General features: G+C 42.0%; 1 protein-coding gene across 6 annotated transcripts in view; it reads right to left on the reverse strand.

Moving 5' to 3' along the window:
- Nucleotides 1–1913: 1913 nt before the first annotated feature.
- The window catches only part of ADAMTS18 (ADAM metallopeptidase with thrombospondin type 1 motif 18), a 74297-nt gene continuing 59563 nt past the window's right edge, over nucleotides 1914–16647 (reverse strand). For all 6 annotated transcript variants that reach the window (XM_005507110.4, XM_021294045.2, XM_021294046.2 and 3 more), the window contains 5 exons: nucleotides 11826–12030; nucleotides 9333–9524; nucleotides 8843–9055; nucleotides 7277–7424; nucleotides 1914–3907 (listed from right to left, as the gene is read on the reverse strand). In XM_005507110.4, the coding sequence (XP_005507167.3) occupies nucleotides 3792–3907; nucleotides 7277–7424; nucleotides 8843–9055; nucleotides 9333–9524; nucleotides 11826–12030 (874 nt within the window). In that variant the 3' untranslated portion in view covers nucleotides 1914–3791. The remainder of the gene's footprint in view (nucleotides 3908–7276; nucleotides 7425–8842; nucleotides 9056–9332; nucleotides 9525–11825; nucleotides 12031–16647) is intronic.

Below are 16647 nucleotides of genomic sequence, written 5' to 3' on the forward strand. Positions count from 1 at the left end.
AGAATCGCTGTGGCCCCGCTGTGGTCCATCACCACCTGTTCCACGTGAGCAGGTGTTTGTCAGATGCAAGGCGAGGAACTTTGGGATGTGACATACATTGCAGGGTGGGTTCCAACCCAGCCTGGACCTGAATATCTTCTGAAGAGCAGGGGCTGAAGAGTATTTCATAGTGGTGCATAGTGTGCAGGAAGGAGACGGGAAGGTCAGCTTGATTTGGCTGATGTTCATACAATATTATACTTTGAATGATCATTCCCACCTTGGTTAGGACTCAGCATTGAGCACAAAGCGAAATCCTGCTGCCTTTCCCCTCTACTGTCCTCCCAGAGCCCAGCAGTGCGCAGCGTTTGCTTTGCAAACAGAGTCAAGATAAAGTTCTCAAGCATTGCTCTTTCAGCTCTTATCTGCATGGAGCTGCATTTGAACTGCTCTGCAGCGTCCGCACAGTGAGCCACCAGCAGCACGTGTTCTGCTCATCACAATGAGCTCACTGTTAACACGGCCTTTTCCCATTGTTTCTTGCTGTACCGTTGGGACTGTAAGCCTTTGGTGACATGTGCACACAGTGTTGTACACAATGGCATCCTACTGGCTCAGTAGGGTTGGACTTCTGTTACAATAGAAATAATAATGTTTATTTCTTTTATTGATGCTTTTGAATAGGATTTGTTGAAAAATGAAGGGAATACGGGATGTGGATCATGTTACCGTAAAACCACATGCAGGGAATTGTTCATCTGTCTCCAACATTTCATGTCTTCTGGGCATCCGAGATAGCTGAGTTTGATTTACACAATCAAGCCATTCATTAAATATCTGTTTGAGTTGAGGGAGATGCATCCTTTACCTGAGTGATGAAATCTGACTACAGGAAGTGTAGTATTCCTTTGTGAAAAGAGCCCATTCTGCTTTATAAAGTGAGCCTTGCAGCAATGTACTTCTAGAAAACTGCCAAGCTTTGTGTACCAAATAGCGTTGTAAGGGCTCGGCAGTGAAACAGTTGTGGACTTGGGACTGATCCAACCCCACCATAGCACATCTTTATGCAATATTTCCTCTTTCAACATCCATCTCCAACACTGTAATTCACTGACAACCGTCAGTTCATTTTAATTCCAAAATTCTAGCCCAGAACACAAAGTAGTTTAGAGTCTGAATTCTTGTGTGGGCATATTAATTATTGAAATCACTAGTCCAAATCTTGTTCAGAGAGAGCTTGCTGCGAATCTTTCACGAGCAGACTGATCTATTGCTTATTATTGCCTAGTGGGTGATGCCGTAAGTCAGAAGCATGCTCAGTATTTCCTATCAACACTACCCAATCTTGCCTTCTGTTGTCAGAGAACTGAGTGTTGGTGAATGAAGGGAAAAATGGCCAATATATGTTAGAGAACGCCTATATAAAACAACCCAGTGAATTTCCGTCGTCCCTACTAGGGGCTGGCTGGGAAACTTCTTAGCAGAGCCATTTTTAGAAAAATACAAGCACCCCAGGCAGATGGGAGAAGCCGTGAAACCTAATGCGATGTTGAATGAGGCTTCTTATCTTGCAAACCACCTCACAGAGAAACACGTGCAGGGAGGAATCGCGCCGGCTCTGCGATGCGCAAGTTTCCGCTTTCTTTGGTGAGAGGAGCTGTAGGTCAGTTTTGTCTTGCACATGGGGGGAGCAACTGTATTTCTGTGTATTTTAGCGTTTGTGTTGTTATGAAAATAAGCCCATGAAGTCAGGTCCATTTTGCCTCTTTGTGTCTGAAAGGGGCACAATCCAATTGCTTCAATGGTAGGGTGGTCATTCAGACGAGAATCATCTTCTGCTCTTAAAAGGCAGCTACAATATATCCACGCTGTTGAATAGCTACTATAGGACAATCAACACAAGAGCAAATAAATGCATGTACAACTTATATTACTTGATATTTACTTATAACCTCCATATTTTATTCTTGAATTTTACAATTCCAAATATAATGAAACAGTTAGAGTACTTTATTACAAAGCTGATAAAATAATTAAATATTACACTTATATTTTTTGCTTTTTTTACACCATAATTCATACTTTGTGACACTCCCATTTTCTGTCCTCGGGTGTCACTTAAGGAAGTGAGCAAAGAAATATAAAGGAAAAACTATGCATTAATAAATTAATTATTTTACATCAAATAATAAAAAAGGACACAATTACAAAAACAAAACAAGGAAAACCTTGTAGTTTTCCTAGAAAAAAAGGTTATAATTACACAATGTCCAATTTTGAGACAGAGCGATGTAGGTTGAGATATGTTTCCAATCATCATTTCTTAAAGTATCATAGAATAAATGTTCTTAATTTAAATTGTTCAAAAGGAACTGCTAATTTTAAGTGCCCACTGTCTGGTATTAGTGCTGAGCTGGCTAATCTTACCCTGAAAAGATACTTTAAAAAACCAGTAAAACTGAACTACATTCATCAAACAAAGTTGTGGGATTGGGTGGAATTAGATAAATATGCCCCTCATAGGAAATTACAGCAGGACGCGGCTCCGTCTCCGAATGGGTTTGGCAAATGGGTCGGGTGTTCTTTCCATGCAGAAACTTCTAAGTTGTACCATTTGATATATAGTGTCACCAAACTCAGTACTGAATGGGTACAAATATCGTTATGCTTACAGTTCTTTTGTTTGTTGGTGCATTCGGAGTTAAATAAAACTATTAGGAGGATGTATAAAAATAGAATTGATTTTTATTCAGTTAGAATAAATCATCCACTTTTTTTCATATAACCTGTGTGAATAAATAACTACTTAGAAAAGTTTAGCATGAATTAATGGACTGCAATATTCTTGCTGTTTCCTTTGGGTAATGGATGAATCAAATTTGCAGAGAGATTTAAGATTGAAAGGAAGACATTCTTCAGTATCTCGGCATTCCAACGACCTAGCTTCTGAGAAAACTACTTTAAAATATCAACTTTAAATTACAAAATTACATATCTAATGAGTTTAGAAAGTTGAAAACATAACCATTGAGCTCAATAACTGTGAGTTCCTTGAGTTAGTTGCAGTATGAAATTCTATTTTACTTGTAACACAGCAATATTAAAAGTCCAAATATTCTAATGGTGAATGTTTCTAGGAATACGTTTCAAGTTACTCGTTAACCACCTCTGAGTTTCCACACAAAGCAGAAAATGAATTCTTCAAAACTTGCTTTTCCAGCAGCAAGTCTAAGAGAAGCACCATGTATCTCTGTAGTGCACCATTGACTCCTCGCGGCCCCAGGCGTGAGGTTGTGCTCCCCAACAACAGCCGCGGGCGAGCGTCCTTCCGTGAGACTGTGAACACCTTCCTTACCCTGGGACCATAGTACCATAGGAAATAAGAAAGGAAATGCTTTCGGTAGCGGGATCTGTCGTGCTGCCATGCTGTAACCTTCCTCCTTGAGCTCCCGATCTCTTCTGCATTCTGGTAATTTAGCCAGAAAAGGCTTCCTTACCTTAATTTCTTCCTCAAAACATACAACAGTGCAAAACGACACGTCTAAAGAACGAAGAACTGCCCCTCGAGTCTCAGTGTTCAAGTGATCTGGAGTACCCTGTACTTTAGCGAGGTCAGCAAATAAAGAAAAAAAAAGAAACATTCCTTTTTCAACATATCCAGCAATTACTGCACCTCAAACGTTCCCTCAGCAAACATGTCTCTTCCATCAGTGGTTTATGTGGCACCATGTCTTGCCTCAAAGCAAAGTTAATTCCAATGTAAATTGAAGAAGAGAATGCTGTCACTGAAGGGTTCAGATAACACGCTGCTATCAGTTCTTCTTTGTGCATGATTTACAGCATTGCTTGCCATAAAATTTGTGGTTACAGACACCATGCTGGGGTACCAGATGACACCACGTGAAGAAATCCACACAAGAAGGATCGTCTGAAGGAAAGAAAGCCAAGCAATACGGTAAGACAGTGTTTATCGAGACTCCAGGTCAGGCAATAGTTCTGCACACCCGTATGCATTTGGTAGTACTAAAAACACGATGGGTGACTCAATTCAAAGAGGAGCTAAGAACCAGCTTTCAGCTCACAAATACTAGTTGCTTTTTTAATTTGTTAAGGGATGTTTAATTTGTTAATTTGATAGAGACAGAGCTAATATAACAAGAGGGTCAGAGGCTAAAGGAATTAAAAATTTAGAGCACATTTTGAAGTTCAGGAAAACAGGAAGAAGTTCCACTGCAGTAAGTCATCTGTGTTTTCACCTCTGATTACAAATGTTCTAAAGCCAAGTGACCGTGCTCGCTGCTGGTTGTTTCTTGCCATCAGCACCACAAGGAGCTCCCCCGCACCTCAGAGCAGCTCCAGCACGGGGTATGTGCGCACACAGCACGCACAGAGACCTGCACAGGGTGCCCAGCCACGTGCTTGTGTGCCAGCGCTTCCCACAAGGACTGATTTCCCTGTTTGACTATGCGGGGAGGCCCAGAAACCTCTCCTTTTAGACACTTTAGTTCGGTGGCATGAATCAGGGTTTTAGGAATTTGACTATAGCATGTTGGTGAAATCTTAATTAACTGCAACGGGAGAAGAGACAGGCTGACGATGTTTAGTTCTGAAAAGCCTAGCTTTTAATTGCAAATATAAATAAACTGTATTTTTCAATTAAGGTTTTATTTCACTTAAATTTACGTACAGACCGTTTCTCCATATAGCCCAGTTGCTTTAAAAACATTTCATAGCTGCTGTGTTCTATAGTTTTGTAGTGGATGCTTTCTGTTTCTTTAAAAGAGCAAAGTGATCACTCATGTGGATGATTTATAAACAAATTCACCATGTCTGCAAAAGCAGTAAAGACATTTAAATGAGGTTTAGCAAAATTTATAGCTAAGCTGCAATCTCCTGTGAGCATGGGAAAAGATTCCAGTTCAGTCTCAGAACTACTGTTTACATGGTCAATAAAAGGAATTTACAGGGAGACAGTGGGGAACAATCTGGGCACCGTTGTCTGTGCTCCCAGATCAGCTGCGCCACACAAGATAAACGCTCCCTCCCTGACAGCTTCTTGTGGGCCAGGAGTCACTCGGTCCTTCCATAGGAACTTCTTTTGATTAGTCACTACTTGCTTGGTTTTGTTTAATTCCCTTTTATATAATGGCAAAGGTGGGTTTGTATACCTTTGTCAACCTCAAATTTATTTGAATGAACAAGAAAATAATTTAATGATAATAATGTATTTTAAAGATGGCATTTTATTCCTCTGTTTTTAAAAACAAAAGCCTGTCTGTAAATGCTAAAGGTATGTAAAGAAAATACCCCCGCAGCCCTTCCCTGCAGAGCGTTGCAGCACTGCTTGTGTTCCGCTGGGTGTCAGAGGGGACGAAACGGGGAGTTCAGCACAAAGCGAGGAAAGCTGTTCCGATTAAGTTAGGAAAAAGCTCTCCTGCCATGGAAGGGTAATTTTGTTTAACAAAAGACTGTATAAGCACGGAGGAGGCAAGGTTCATAAATCTCCATGTCCCTTTTGAAGATGGGAGTGCAGTGCTACCATTACAGAGGTATGGCCAACACCTTTACCCTTGGGACCTAAGCCAAAGACCATTGGAGTGAACACAAAGAGTCCCACAAACTTCAACGGCTGTGGCTCAGGCCATCGGTTCCTTATTTTTGTTTACTCAATATTGATACGTTGTTTAAATTTCCCTTCATTTTAAGCAGTTGGATTTACTAGGAGTTATGGTGACCGTAACTGCATCTAACAGAGCGATGGAAATGACCCAGTTTGTCTAGGAAAGTGTAAACTCTCCCTGAAACAATAATTTCTTGACTGTGATCACTGAGCTGGAGCTGCACGGCTGATAATAGAGACTGATTTGCTTCAACGTGATTCCAGCACAGCTGGTTCCCTCTTTTCGCTGGTTTAGACAGAAAGTTAGAGAGCGGTGGAGAGAGAATTGATCTCTAGAGCCTGACGACCCAGTTAAAATAAAGGGGAATGGGCTCCTGCAGATGTGAGGAGAGGAAAACAGGCCAAGGCCAAAATTAATAACAGACATTACTCCAGACATGAAATATAGCAGAGGAAGGCAGGGCTGAAAGAAAAGTGCTTGCTATATCGTGACAGAAAACAACGTAATACAGAAACTCCGAGGTACAGCAGCACTTTTTAGGAAGGTTCATTTGAAGTGTTGAGAACATTCACTTAAAAAACAGCAGAACTATTTACTTATCTCTCTTAGGACTGTTTCATCTATATATCCTTGTTTGGATTCAGGTCCCCTGATGTATCAGTTTGACACACTGCATGTCTGGAACAGTCTGACCGGAGCTGGGTGGGTTTTACAGGGTTCTGTGCGCAGTGAGTGCCAGGAACCGGCACGGATCGGGGTGCTGCTGATGTCGATTTACGGGACGCAGGGCCAGAGTGTGCCCTTTGTTCCCAACTCCATTTACCTCTTCTCCTGCAATCCGGCCTAAGTTTCACAGAGGTTACTTTCAGCTCCCAGTTTTAAAATGGTAACAAGACAGGTAATGTATGGTACTTTGAAAGTTAATGTGTTTTAGCAAACTGAGCTAACTAGTGAATGGACAAACCTGGACCTCCATGAGGTTTTTTCCTGCAGGTAAGTCACAAACTGTGATCAGCTTGTGAGCAAATACATGGCACGGGGCTAAGGTACCTCTCTCTGTGGTGTCTGAGATCATTTCACTTCCATCATTCAGAGTGACACAAAACGTCTGATTCCTCCTGCTCCTCTAGAATTCCAAACACACTGAAGGGGTGGAAAGGGATAGAGCAGCCACAGGTGGGGACAGAGCTTCACATCATACGCTGATCAGAAGCAATAAGAAGAGGAAGCACATTCTAAACAAAGCATTTTTTGACTCCTGGGATATGGGTGCAATCTGAAGCTTGGGTAGACTGACAATAAACGGCAAGTTCTTTTTTTAGTTCAAAAGTTGCTATTTTTAATCATAAAACATTAGCAGCCTAGTGTGCTCCTGTGTTGTTCAAAAAGATCGCATAAAGATGCAGAACCAAATGACATGCCTTTTTTTTTAACATATCCCTGTTTTAAACTCTCCTGTCTCACGTACACTCCCAAGTCTGCTTTAAGAGGGTTCACTTTGAGAAGAGAGATGCTGTAGGATCAGAGAGTAACTGGAAACCCTGGGAAAAACTATTTTGTGTAAGGAACACACCGAACAGTAAATCTTCAGCAGGTGTAAGTGCAAAAGGTGATTTTTGCTGGATCTGGAGTTCTAGGCAAGCAGCGCTGCTGTGGCACGCAGAGCTGAGTTTTACCTCTCTTCCCAGGGACTGGGCAGAAGTTGGTGTTGCAGGCTCTCAGGACTGCAGGTTTCTGATGGGGCAAGCACCCTGACGCTGGTCTGCCGTGGCGCAGGCACTGCACGCTCCGGGTTTGCACTCCCCCTCCACATGTCACTGTACACTGCACAAAGGGAAAAAGCAAAGTCGTCTTTCACTGCACAGATTCTCTGGGAGCCCATGAAAGCCGAGGAGTAACTTTCAGGGGCTTCGGATGAGGCTTTCAAAGACAAAGGGGTCAGGATTAGGTGTGTTGCTGTTCAGCAACCCCCGTCAGGACCGACTTTCCAAAGATGTGTGCATCTGTTCTCCCTTCGCAGAGTTTGGTTATTTAAGGACTCTGATGAAAATTTGGTTTCTTACTTGGGCATCAGGACAGAAACTGAAAAATTTAGAAAACCTGTTCCTGATTGTCTGCACTGATTTATTTTGAACGCTGAGCCCCTCGGCCCAATCCTGCTGTCTGAACAAAGAGAAAGCTCCCACAGGAGCCATAGTTACGGCAACATCTGGGGAAAAACGCTATGCATTTACAGCAAGATCTATGAAGTATTTTTTAAATGAATAAGCCTTTTACTTGTATGTGTTTCATGAAAAGTTGTCTCTAAGATAAATGTGATCATTTTCATCTGATTGCAATTGTCAGGCATACATTGTTTCATGTAGATGTTATTAAATGCGTGTGTGTGTCATTGATATGTGACTCATAAAGCAGATAAGTTCCAGAAATACAGAAGCTTGTTTGCAAGAATGTAGAAACAAATACAGACTGATCCCATAATTAATCATAGTATTTAGGGAATTCCAGGCAATCTGTGCAGATGCTAAAATACATTGTGCATATAGATATGTAACAGTTCAACCACAGTGCAGTTTGAAGAAGACTGAGAAACAAGCATTGGAAAATGAGTGTGGAATGTAGTGCTTCTTGAGCATGAATAATATTTTTAGGTGACATTCTTCAGTTTCAGTAAAAAGAAATGAGCTGCACCAATGGCACACGATGGACCAGCTGCATCATGTTTCAGTGGCTGAGTGGTGTGACCTGTAGGGAATGGCTACGTGCAGGGTACGCCTGTGGACTCTTGGTACTGGAGATGTCTCCTCTGCACAATCGAATGTTGGACTACAGCTCACTGTAAGACTGGAGCTGGCTTTACTCCAGGGAGCTTGGACTCACATTGCTTAAAGTCACAGTGGTGTGGTCTTCAGGATTTTACACCTGCCAGGTGTTCGTGCCACTCTCACAGTGCCCGTTCTGGGGCATATGATATGGACTCTTCTAGGTTTGGTGCTCTCTAAGCCTGTACTGCAACCTCAGCTTCTAATTACGGTGGATACACCATCCAAGAGTCAACAGGCACATCACAGTTGTTCTGTTCTTTAATGCTGTGCAGTGAAAAGCACTGGGGGATGCTACTTGAGCTACTGTGTAGAGAAACCTGCCCCTTTTGTAAACTCCATAAAAGCCAAGACATGAAACAGTGCTAGAGAAAGTGCTAGCTGGACAGGGAGAGAGAGGTGAGAGTTTTCCATTCCTACCTGCTGCCAGGGTGAGGAATACCAGCCAGACACCATGCTGTACACTGTCTGTGATGGACAGGCTCCCTTGTTACACGCTTCTTCCAAGTTAATGTTTGGTTTCTTGATGTTTCTACATCTTCTCTGAGGAAAGGTGATCAACTTCCCATGGATGCTTTTCTCGACACATTTTAGTTCTCGCTTTTGTACACCTGGGCCACAGGAGGCTGAGCACTGCAAAAGCAAAGCACACCTTTGAAATCTACAGAAACCCTTTCAGATAAAGGAGAACATATGCGCAAGAGACCCCAAAATATGCGAAACTACAAAAGCATTATATAACTAAAACCACAAACAGCATGTTTCATAATGCGTAAACTGAAATATGGATCCAAGTCAGTGGAAGTCCTGAAAAACAAAAAACATTTAGTGTACATCTAACCACATCATCTGGATGTAAAGAACTGGCAGCAAAGGCAGGCAAGGGAGTCAAGGAGCTGCAGTGCTTTACCTCACTCCAGGAAGAGATCACCCACTGGAGTCGCTCATTTTTGGGGCAGCGCCCTAGCACACAGGTCTGCTGGGATTCGGGTTTGTGGTCTCTGCTGCACATACTTTCGGGCAAGATTTTAGCACTGGGAGAACCGGTACTTTTGCAGTAGACATCCCGCTTCTTAACACCTCTCCCACAAGTCTTGGAGCACTGTGAGGGAAAGAAATAGTCATTTGAACTAGAGGAAATGAAAACTGGCATTATCTGTATTTTATAGCAGAGCATAGAAACTACGGCTAATGTGCTGTGTAGCTGCCATTATAGTACAAGTAAACTTGACATTCTAAGGGTAAATAAGTAACAGTAACATCTGTATGTCACTTCTAAAACATTGTTCTAAGTGCTCTCTAAATTTAAACTATGAACTCTTCCAGCCCCCATGTAGGACAGAAAAGCATTATCTCTCTTCCGCAGATGAGGAAAGCTGGACTCGTGAGCAAAACGCTTTTTTCCCTGGACGGCGTAGTTGAAAGCTGGTCCTGACTTCCCATCGCAAAGTCTCCCACAGCAAGATGTTCTCAGCTATTTGTTATTTTGTCCTCACCTTGGCCCAGAGGGATGAGCCAGAGGCAGAGAAAACCACCCGGGGAATCTCTACATAATCCTTCACCAAATGAATCTCGCTACAGGACAGAATCTGATACAGACAATGGTTAAGAAGTTTGACCAGATGTATTTCAATTGCCAAGATTACAACTGAGGCTTAGGACAAGTCACCACTGAATAAATACACATTGCTGCACTTCGGTTCAGCTGAAAAGACATTCAATAGTTTTCATTGCCTTAGCGTACAACAAAACGCACAAATGAGCCATTTCTGATGAAATGAAGAAATAAACAGTCCTGAAATAATGCTGCCAGCTTTCCACCTTCTTGCATTCTCTTCTGATTGTCCTCCCTGTTACTAATGATTAAGGTGCACATTCCAAAACAGGATCCTGCGCTATCACCATCCGTATTAAATCCCAAATGGTTTTTAGAAGTTTCACGAGAGCAGCGTTGTACTGAGGATGCAGCAGAAACATCCGCATGCTGAAAACCTGTGGTTTTAATCCTTCCCCCAAACAAACAAAACTGCTTTCATTAAAAGTTCCTCTCATTTGTGCAGCGAGGCTGGGTATTTTGCATTTTTTTCCTCTTAACTCCTTTGAGTCTGATATAACAGCTTTCAGCTGAATCTTAACATCCTCACTAACTCGTGCGACAGGCCGGTTCACTACGCTTCAGCAGGACTTGTGAGCTTAATTTTCATAGGCTTATTTGAAAATCCCAACTTGAATTGTACACGTCCTCAAGGGAAGGAAAATAGCTTTTTTAGTATTATTTTAATTTTAGAGGAAGGAAAGTTGAATGTGTTTAAAGACTTGGCTGTTGCTTTCTAAGTATCTAATCATACCTGGTTTTTATAATCTCCTGCCACGCTAAGGTTTCCTTCACAAACACTGGAAGAAAAAGTCACTTTTTGGCTGTCCAAACGCTGTTAGGATGGACTATGGAGCAGCTACTCCTCTGCCATGGTACACTACAGCGCGCTGCCCTGGAGAGGCGGCTGCGCTTCTCAGCTGGGAACGCTTAGGTCAAGGTGTTCTCGGACGCCTAAAGAGTAACAGTACCAAGAAGTGTACGCACAAGGAATAGATTTTCCAGTAAATTTAAATCTACATTGAATCGCACTAAGTGAAGGCAGAAGAATAAAAATAATGTAGCTCCTTTTGATATAAGTGTACTGTCAGCTCTCTCTTAAATCCCAGATTTCCCGGTACCTCATTTATCCTTACATTAACAGCTTATACCGGCATCAACAGTAATGAAAAAAGGGCAGAGATGAGTTCTGTGTAAGCATGTGTGTGGTTTTAAACTGGGGCTGGTTTAACGTCAGGCGGTTCATGAAGCAAGGTGTGTGCACACAGAGTCTGCCCAGGGGCCTTGTGCCCCTCATGGCAACTCACTGCAGCCAAACTCTGCCTGCAGGGGAATAGCTACTCTAACAAAGGCAAAGATACAGAGGAGATTAGCGAACGTCAACCAGAAATTTATCAACCCACAATTCACACATATGTGTGCATTAATATGCAATCTAACCCCAGTTATTTCTTTGTCCTTTGACTGCGTGTCATTTCTGAGAGAAGTTAATATTGCTGTGGGAAGTAGTCTCAGAGGGAGGTTAATGGCTTTGAAGAATGCACAGAGCCTTAAGGTATGAAACCAGAAAAAATTATCCATCTACCTGTATGTACCAAAAAGGACACCATGTGTCCTCTTCTGGCAAGCGGTCCTGTCCTGGTACCTAGGAAGGTGAGTTAAAATATATACATAGCTTATGTATTATCTTAATGAACACTTGCAAAATGCTGATCTTCACAAAGTTTGCACTATTCATTTTGAGCAAAGTTTTGGGCAATATTTTCATTGTGCCAGCAGAAAAAACAAGTAAGTTTTTCTCCAAGTTACCTGAGACCACAGCCCAAGGCTCCATTCGGGTGGGCAGTCCTGGCTGTTGCACACCCGCACCTGCGCAGGGGTGCTGACGGGACACAGGGAGTGCGCCACGGCCTCCTCTCTTTGGAAAGCCCTTTTCTGGACACATTGAATGAGACGACTTTGTTCTCCTCCACCACAGGATTTGCTGCACTCGCTCCATTCACCTGTTGACCAGCTTAAAAGTGAGAAAAATATATGTCCATTTAGCTTTGGAAAACCAATACACATGAGCCACCTGTCAAATGTGAATCGCTCAGGACTCTGCTCAGCCCGCTCTCGGATGCACTAATATCTGTTCAAGCAATCAAAAGGCCTCAGTTACATAAGTTATCTTTAAGGCTTGGAGCATTTTGCTAGGGATGAAACAGAAGTCACACAACTAGAAAAACCAGTATTACTTATGTACAGTTCTCATCTACCAGAACCAACTTGCCCACAAACCCAATCTGGAATTCCACAGGGACTGAGGGAGATGCTGCTGTTGAGGCTGGTGGTATATCTAGAAGATCTAAGGGTCTGGCTAACAAGTCACCATTCCTTTTTAACCACATCTAGGCTTTTAACTGAAAAATATCTCTCTAAAACAGAAGGATGATCCTCTGTCACTTTACCTGCCGGAGAGACCTCTAAATACACTAACAGGCCTGAGGCCAAAGAAGCCAGATAGATGGAGAGGAGTTCAATAAATCCATGAGATTTGATTATTGGAAAGTTCTGCCCTTTGTCATGACATCTTTTTCCTTTTTACATCCCTCTTGTAAGACAGGGTGGAGGAGGAAGATTCACCTAAGCGGATATAAGGGAAGAATGGGCATGGCAGGGAAGGACTGGGACCAGTTTAGCTGAACATGCACCTCCAAATGCATTTGTGTGCAGTTACACTCACACAGGGCACCCAGCGTTGGCAAGGTGCCATCCAGGGCTATTTATGTCAAAACTCACTTGCCTCTAAAAGAACTTGCTTTCTAAAATCAGCACTCCTGTCATTCCTGTCTGGAGGATTTCAATGTCTAAAAAATTGGGCAGACAGATGATGCAGAATCTAAATAAAACAGAGGAAATTTAACAAGCAAATGCTGTTGGGCAAATCTCTACCCCAGTCACAGGCACCCTTCAGTTACGTGTCATGGCACTGAAGTTACACGAAGTCTGAAGAACTATTGCGAACGTCTCGGGTTTGAAATGCCAATAGCTGCTCAGTATTTCTACTACTGACGCACTGAGCGGTCCCCAGACCTTGTGGACACTTTGCTAACGTACAACCAAGTGTCTCTGTCCTCAAGGCTTACGATGGAACACCATAAATAACAACGAGATGATAGGAAAACAGAAGTGAAGAAACAAAGGAGATTATGACTAAATTATTATTCAAGTTGAGAACTCTTATTCAAAGACAGGATTGAATTTAAACTAAAGATTTTAAACCAGCACTTTGCCACTGAAAGGTTCTAATCTCAAATTCAACTGTGAAATCAAACCCACTGCCTGTCTCTTCATGTCTGCCTGAAAACAAAGCTAAATTTGTTTGTAAAAAACATATAAAAAGCCTGTTTCGGGAAAATCCCTTTGGGAACAGAAGAAATCCCACCTCTCGGTCTAGTCACTTCAGCAACTGCCAAAAGCAGTGGGAAATATAAAAAGCGCTAATTTAAGGACAAAGACATATTAATGTGAAAAGTCAGTAGTTATGTAATTCCAGAACACGACAGAAGTTTCCTTTTCGTCTGTTTTATAAATATCTGGAGTATTGCAATACACACTTCTAGAAAAAACTTATTGTTTTAACCCATTCTACAAGTTTTAATTATTTTGCCTGGATGTTTCTGACAATGGTGATGGGTAGAGCAACCAGAAGTGTTCATTCTAACGGTCTGTTCACTGTAACTGCCCAGGACGTTCCCCTCCTTGCAGAGGAGAAAGCAATAAACCTACTTGAATGTCCTCTAGTAAACCGCCATTTTCCAAGAGTATCTGGGCTGCGATCCAAGAGTATCTTTCATTAGCTCAAATAACCAAATAATTATGACCAGATTTGGCAGCTCTGAAATCCAACAACAACAGTTTGCGGTTCTGCCGCCTCTCTGTGTTCCTGCTGTTGGGACGGTAGTTTGTTCCTACTCAGACTAATAAGTCTTTGTTCTTATGCACCAATTATTCCTCTCTGACCTTTATAAGTCTGCAGTCTCTTTTATGTCACAAAACTGACACGCTTGTGTCTCATCTACTATTCACCTCCTTCCCTTGCCTATTATTCTTAACCATATTTTGTTTTGCTTTATTTGTTGGCTGTTAAGTATTCTTTGTTTCCTCTGTGGTATTTAGTAATACATTTTTTGCTGTTGGCAGTCTTGGTTCTATGGGATATATTACATGCCATGACTTTCTGGGCAGACCACTCGGCAGAGATGTTCTAGCATAGTTTCACTCAGCTGAATGGCAATCTGTTAATTAAAGACACGGTCCCACATATAGATCCTCCATACATGAATACATCCCAAGGATTTTTAAAATAACTAATTAGCGAGTCGAATTGTTTTTCCCTATAGACGGCTCGGGGATTTTGCAGTTTTTCTTTCTGTAATCATTTTAGGGTTCAACTCACTAATTGTTTTAAAGTAGTAAACCTAAGAATATCAGAGCAATTTCAGCATAAAAACATTTCCCTGTGAGTCAAAATTCAGCATTTTCAATGACAGTGAATATTCAAAATACACCGTGATCTCTGGCTAACAGAAATGGGAAATCATGTGTGTGGTCAATAGACCTGACTCTGATTTTGGTGAAGCTCTATAGCATAGCAATGCTGCATCAAAGCGGAGGTGCGCACCAACAGCTCAGGAAGACTCCTGGGAACACGACAGACACATTTCTGTGGACATGATACTGAGCTCATTGGATAAAATACTTCTGGCAGAAGATAAGTCGCATATGAACAGATTGTGTTTGGCTACAAACATTACTTAAAATTGATACTGAGAAAATCATGTGGCTAAACACAATCTAAAGAAACTGCTGAAGCAGGAACTTGGGGCTCTCACGTCACATCTTACAGTTATTTAAATTTTATCTCTATTGTTTTGTGGTCACAGTGTATAATTTGCCATTTGGATTTTGTGTACTCTGCTGTAATTTTTAAATTTTACAGGAAATACCAAACTATTACTGGACTATTTTCTAGTGTGTTCAACATATTACAAACTATGGATTTTTAAGTAACAACAAAACCACTGTAGGACATATACATCTTTCTGCTTTGCCCCACCATCCTTTTCCAGACTAGGGGAGATGGGGAATGCTTCCTATTACGCTTCATTAAATGTGGTACTTTATGAAGTATGGGGGGCAGCACTTTGCCAATTGCTTTTACAGACCGTTGCGTTTATGACCACAAAGCCCAGAGATGACACCAGGGCTGGAGCTTTCTTCCATGTCCTCTGCCTTCTGCTGCCTGTGCGCTTCAAGGCATCTCCAACTGTCTTTATTTTCCACTGAACCACGTTAATATTTTTCATCTTTAGAAAAATCTCCTGTTCTGGAAGTCAAAATGTCTCGTCCAACATAGTACAGCTTTTCTGATCTCTAATATAAAATTAAAATAATGCTAAGGTTGCAAACTTAAGAATCCAGAAGTGAAAAAAACAGCAGAAGATGTCCAATGTGTCCTTAACTTTACCTGTTTACATTCTAAGCCACCTAATACTGCATTTAATTATGTGAGCACACAACATTTTTTTTCCAAAGGACCTTTACCACAGCTACCAGAAATCAGTGTAACTCCCTTGTTTTTAAAGGAGCTCTATTGATTTAGACCAGCTGGATTCTAAATGCTTATCTATTTGTCAATGTCTTCCTTTGCATCTCACCTTTCTTTTCTTTTTCAAAAATTAAGATTGTTCACATAGGCAATGTCACCATATTTATTTTTGTGGGCGCCAGGAGCATTGCTCCTGGGAGCACCTCCCTTATGAAGAAAGGCTGAGAGAGCTGGGTCTCTTTAGTGTGGAGAAGAGGAGACTGAGGGGTGACCTTATTAATGTATAAATATATAAATATATAAATATATAAATATATAAATATATAAATATATAAATATATAAATATATAAATATGTAAATAAAAGGTGAGTGTCAGGAGGATGGAGCCAGGCTCTTCTCGGTGGCAAACAATGATAGGACAAGGGGTAATGGGTTCAAACTGGAACACAAGAGGTTCCACTTAAATTTGAGAAGAAACTTCTTCTCAGTGAGGGTGGCAGAGCCTGGCCCAGGCTGCCCAGGGGGGTTGTGGAGTCTCCTTGTCTGGAGACATTCAAAACCCACCTGGACATGTTCCTGTGCCACCTCACCTGGGTGTTCCTGCTCCAAGGGGGGATTGGACTAGATGATCTTTTGAGGTCCCTTCCAATCCCAAACATACTGTGATAATGTGTGATACTGTGATGATTTGTTTGGTTTAGATAGTCCTCGCCTTGGTATCATAATACTCTGTGGGGCATTTTGTCCAAAAATCACTAATTACACTTCACAAGATTCTTTTAAGCTCATCTAATCTGTGGAATCTGAGTCACAGGGCCAAGCTTCCACGCGGGGAGTACCACTTTACTCGGGAAATGGCCTTTTTGGTTCAAGGTGAGCAAAGGTGGCAGAACAGGCCTCCCAGTGACTGAGGTTTGCTCAGCGCACAGCTAACCCGGCACGGCGACGGAGCCGCCGCGGCCCGCGGGAGGTCTCGCTCAGCAGCCTTACAAGTACCGCCTCATTATTATCCTTGGGCAGAAGCCTACACAACTAAC

The sequence above is a fragment of the Columba livia genome, chromosome 13 (assembly GCF_036013475.1).
Source record: "Columba livia isolate bColLiv1 breed racing homer chromosome 13, bColLiv1.pat.W.v2, whole genome shotgun sequence".
NCBI classification, from domain to species: domain Eukaryota; kingdom Metazoa; phylum Chordata; class Aves; order Columbiformes; family Columbidae; genus Columba; species Columba livia.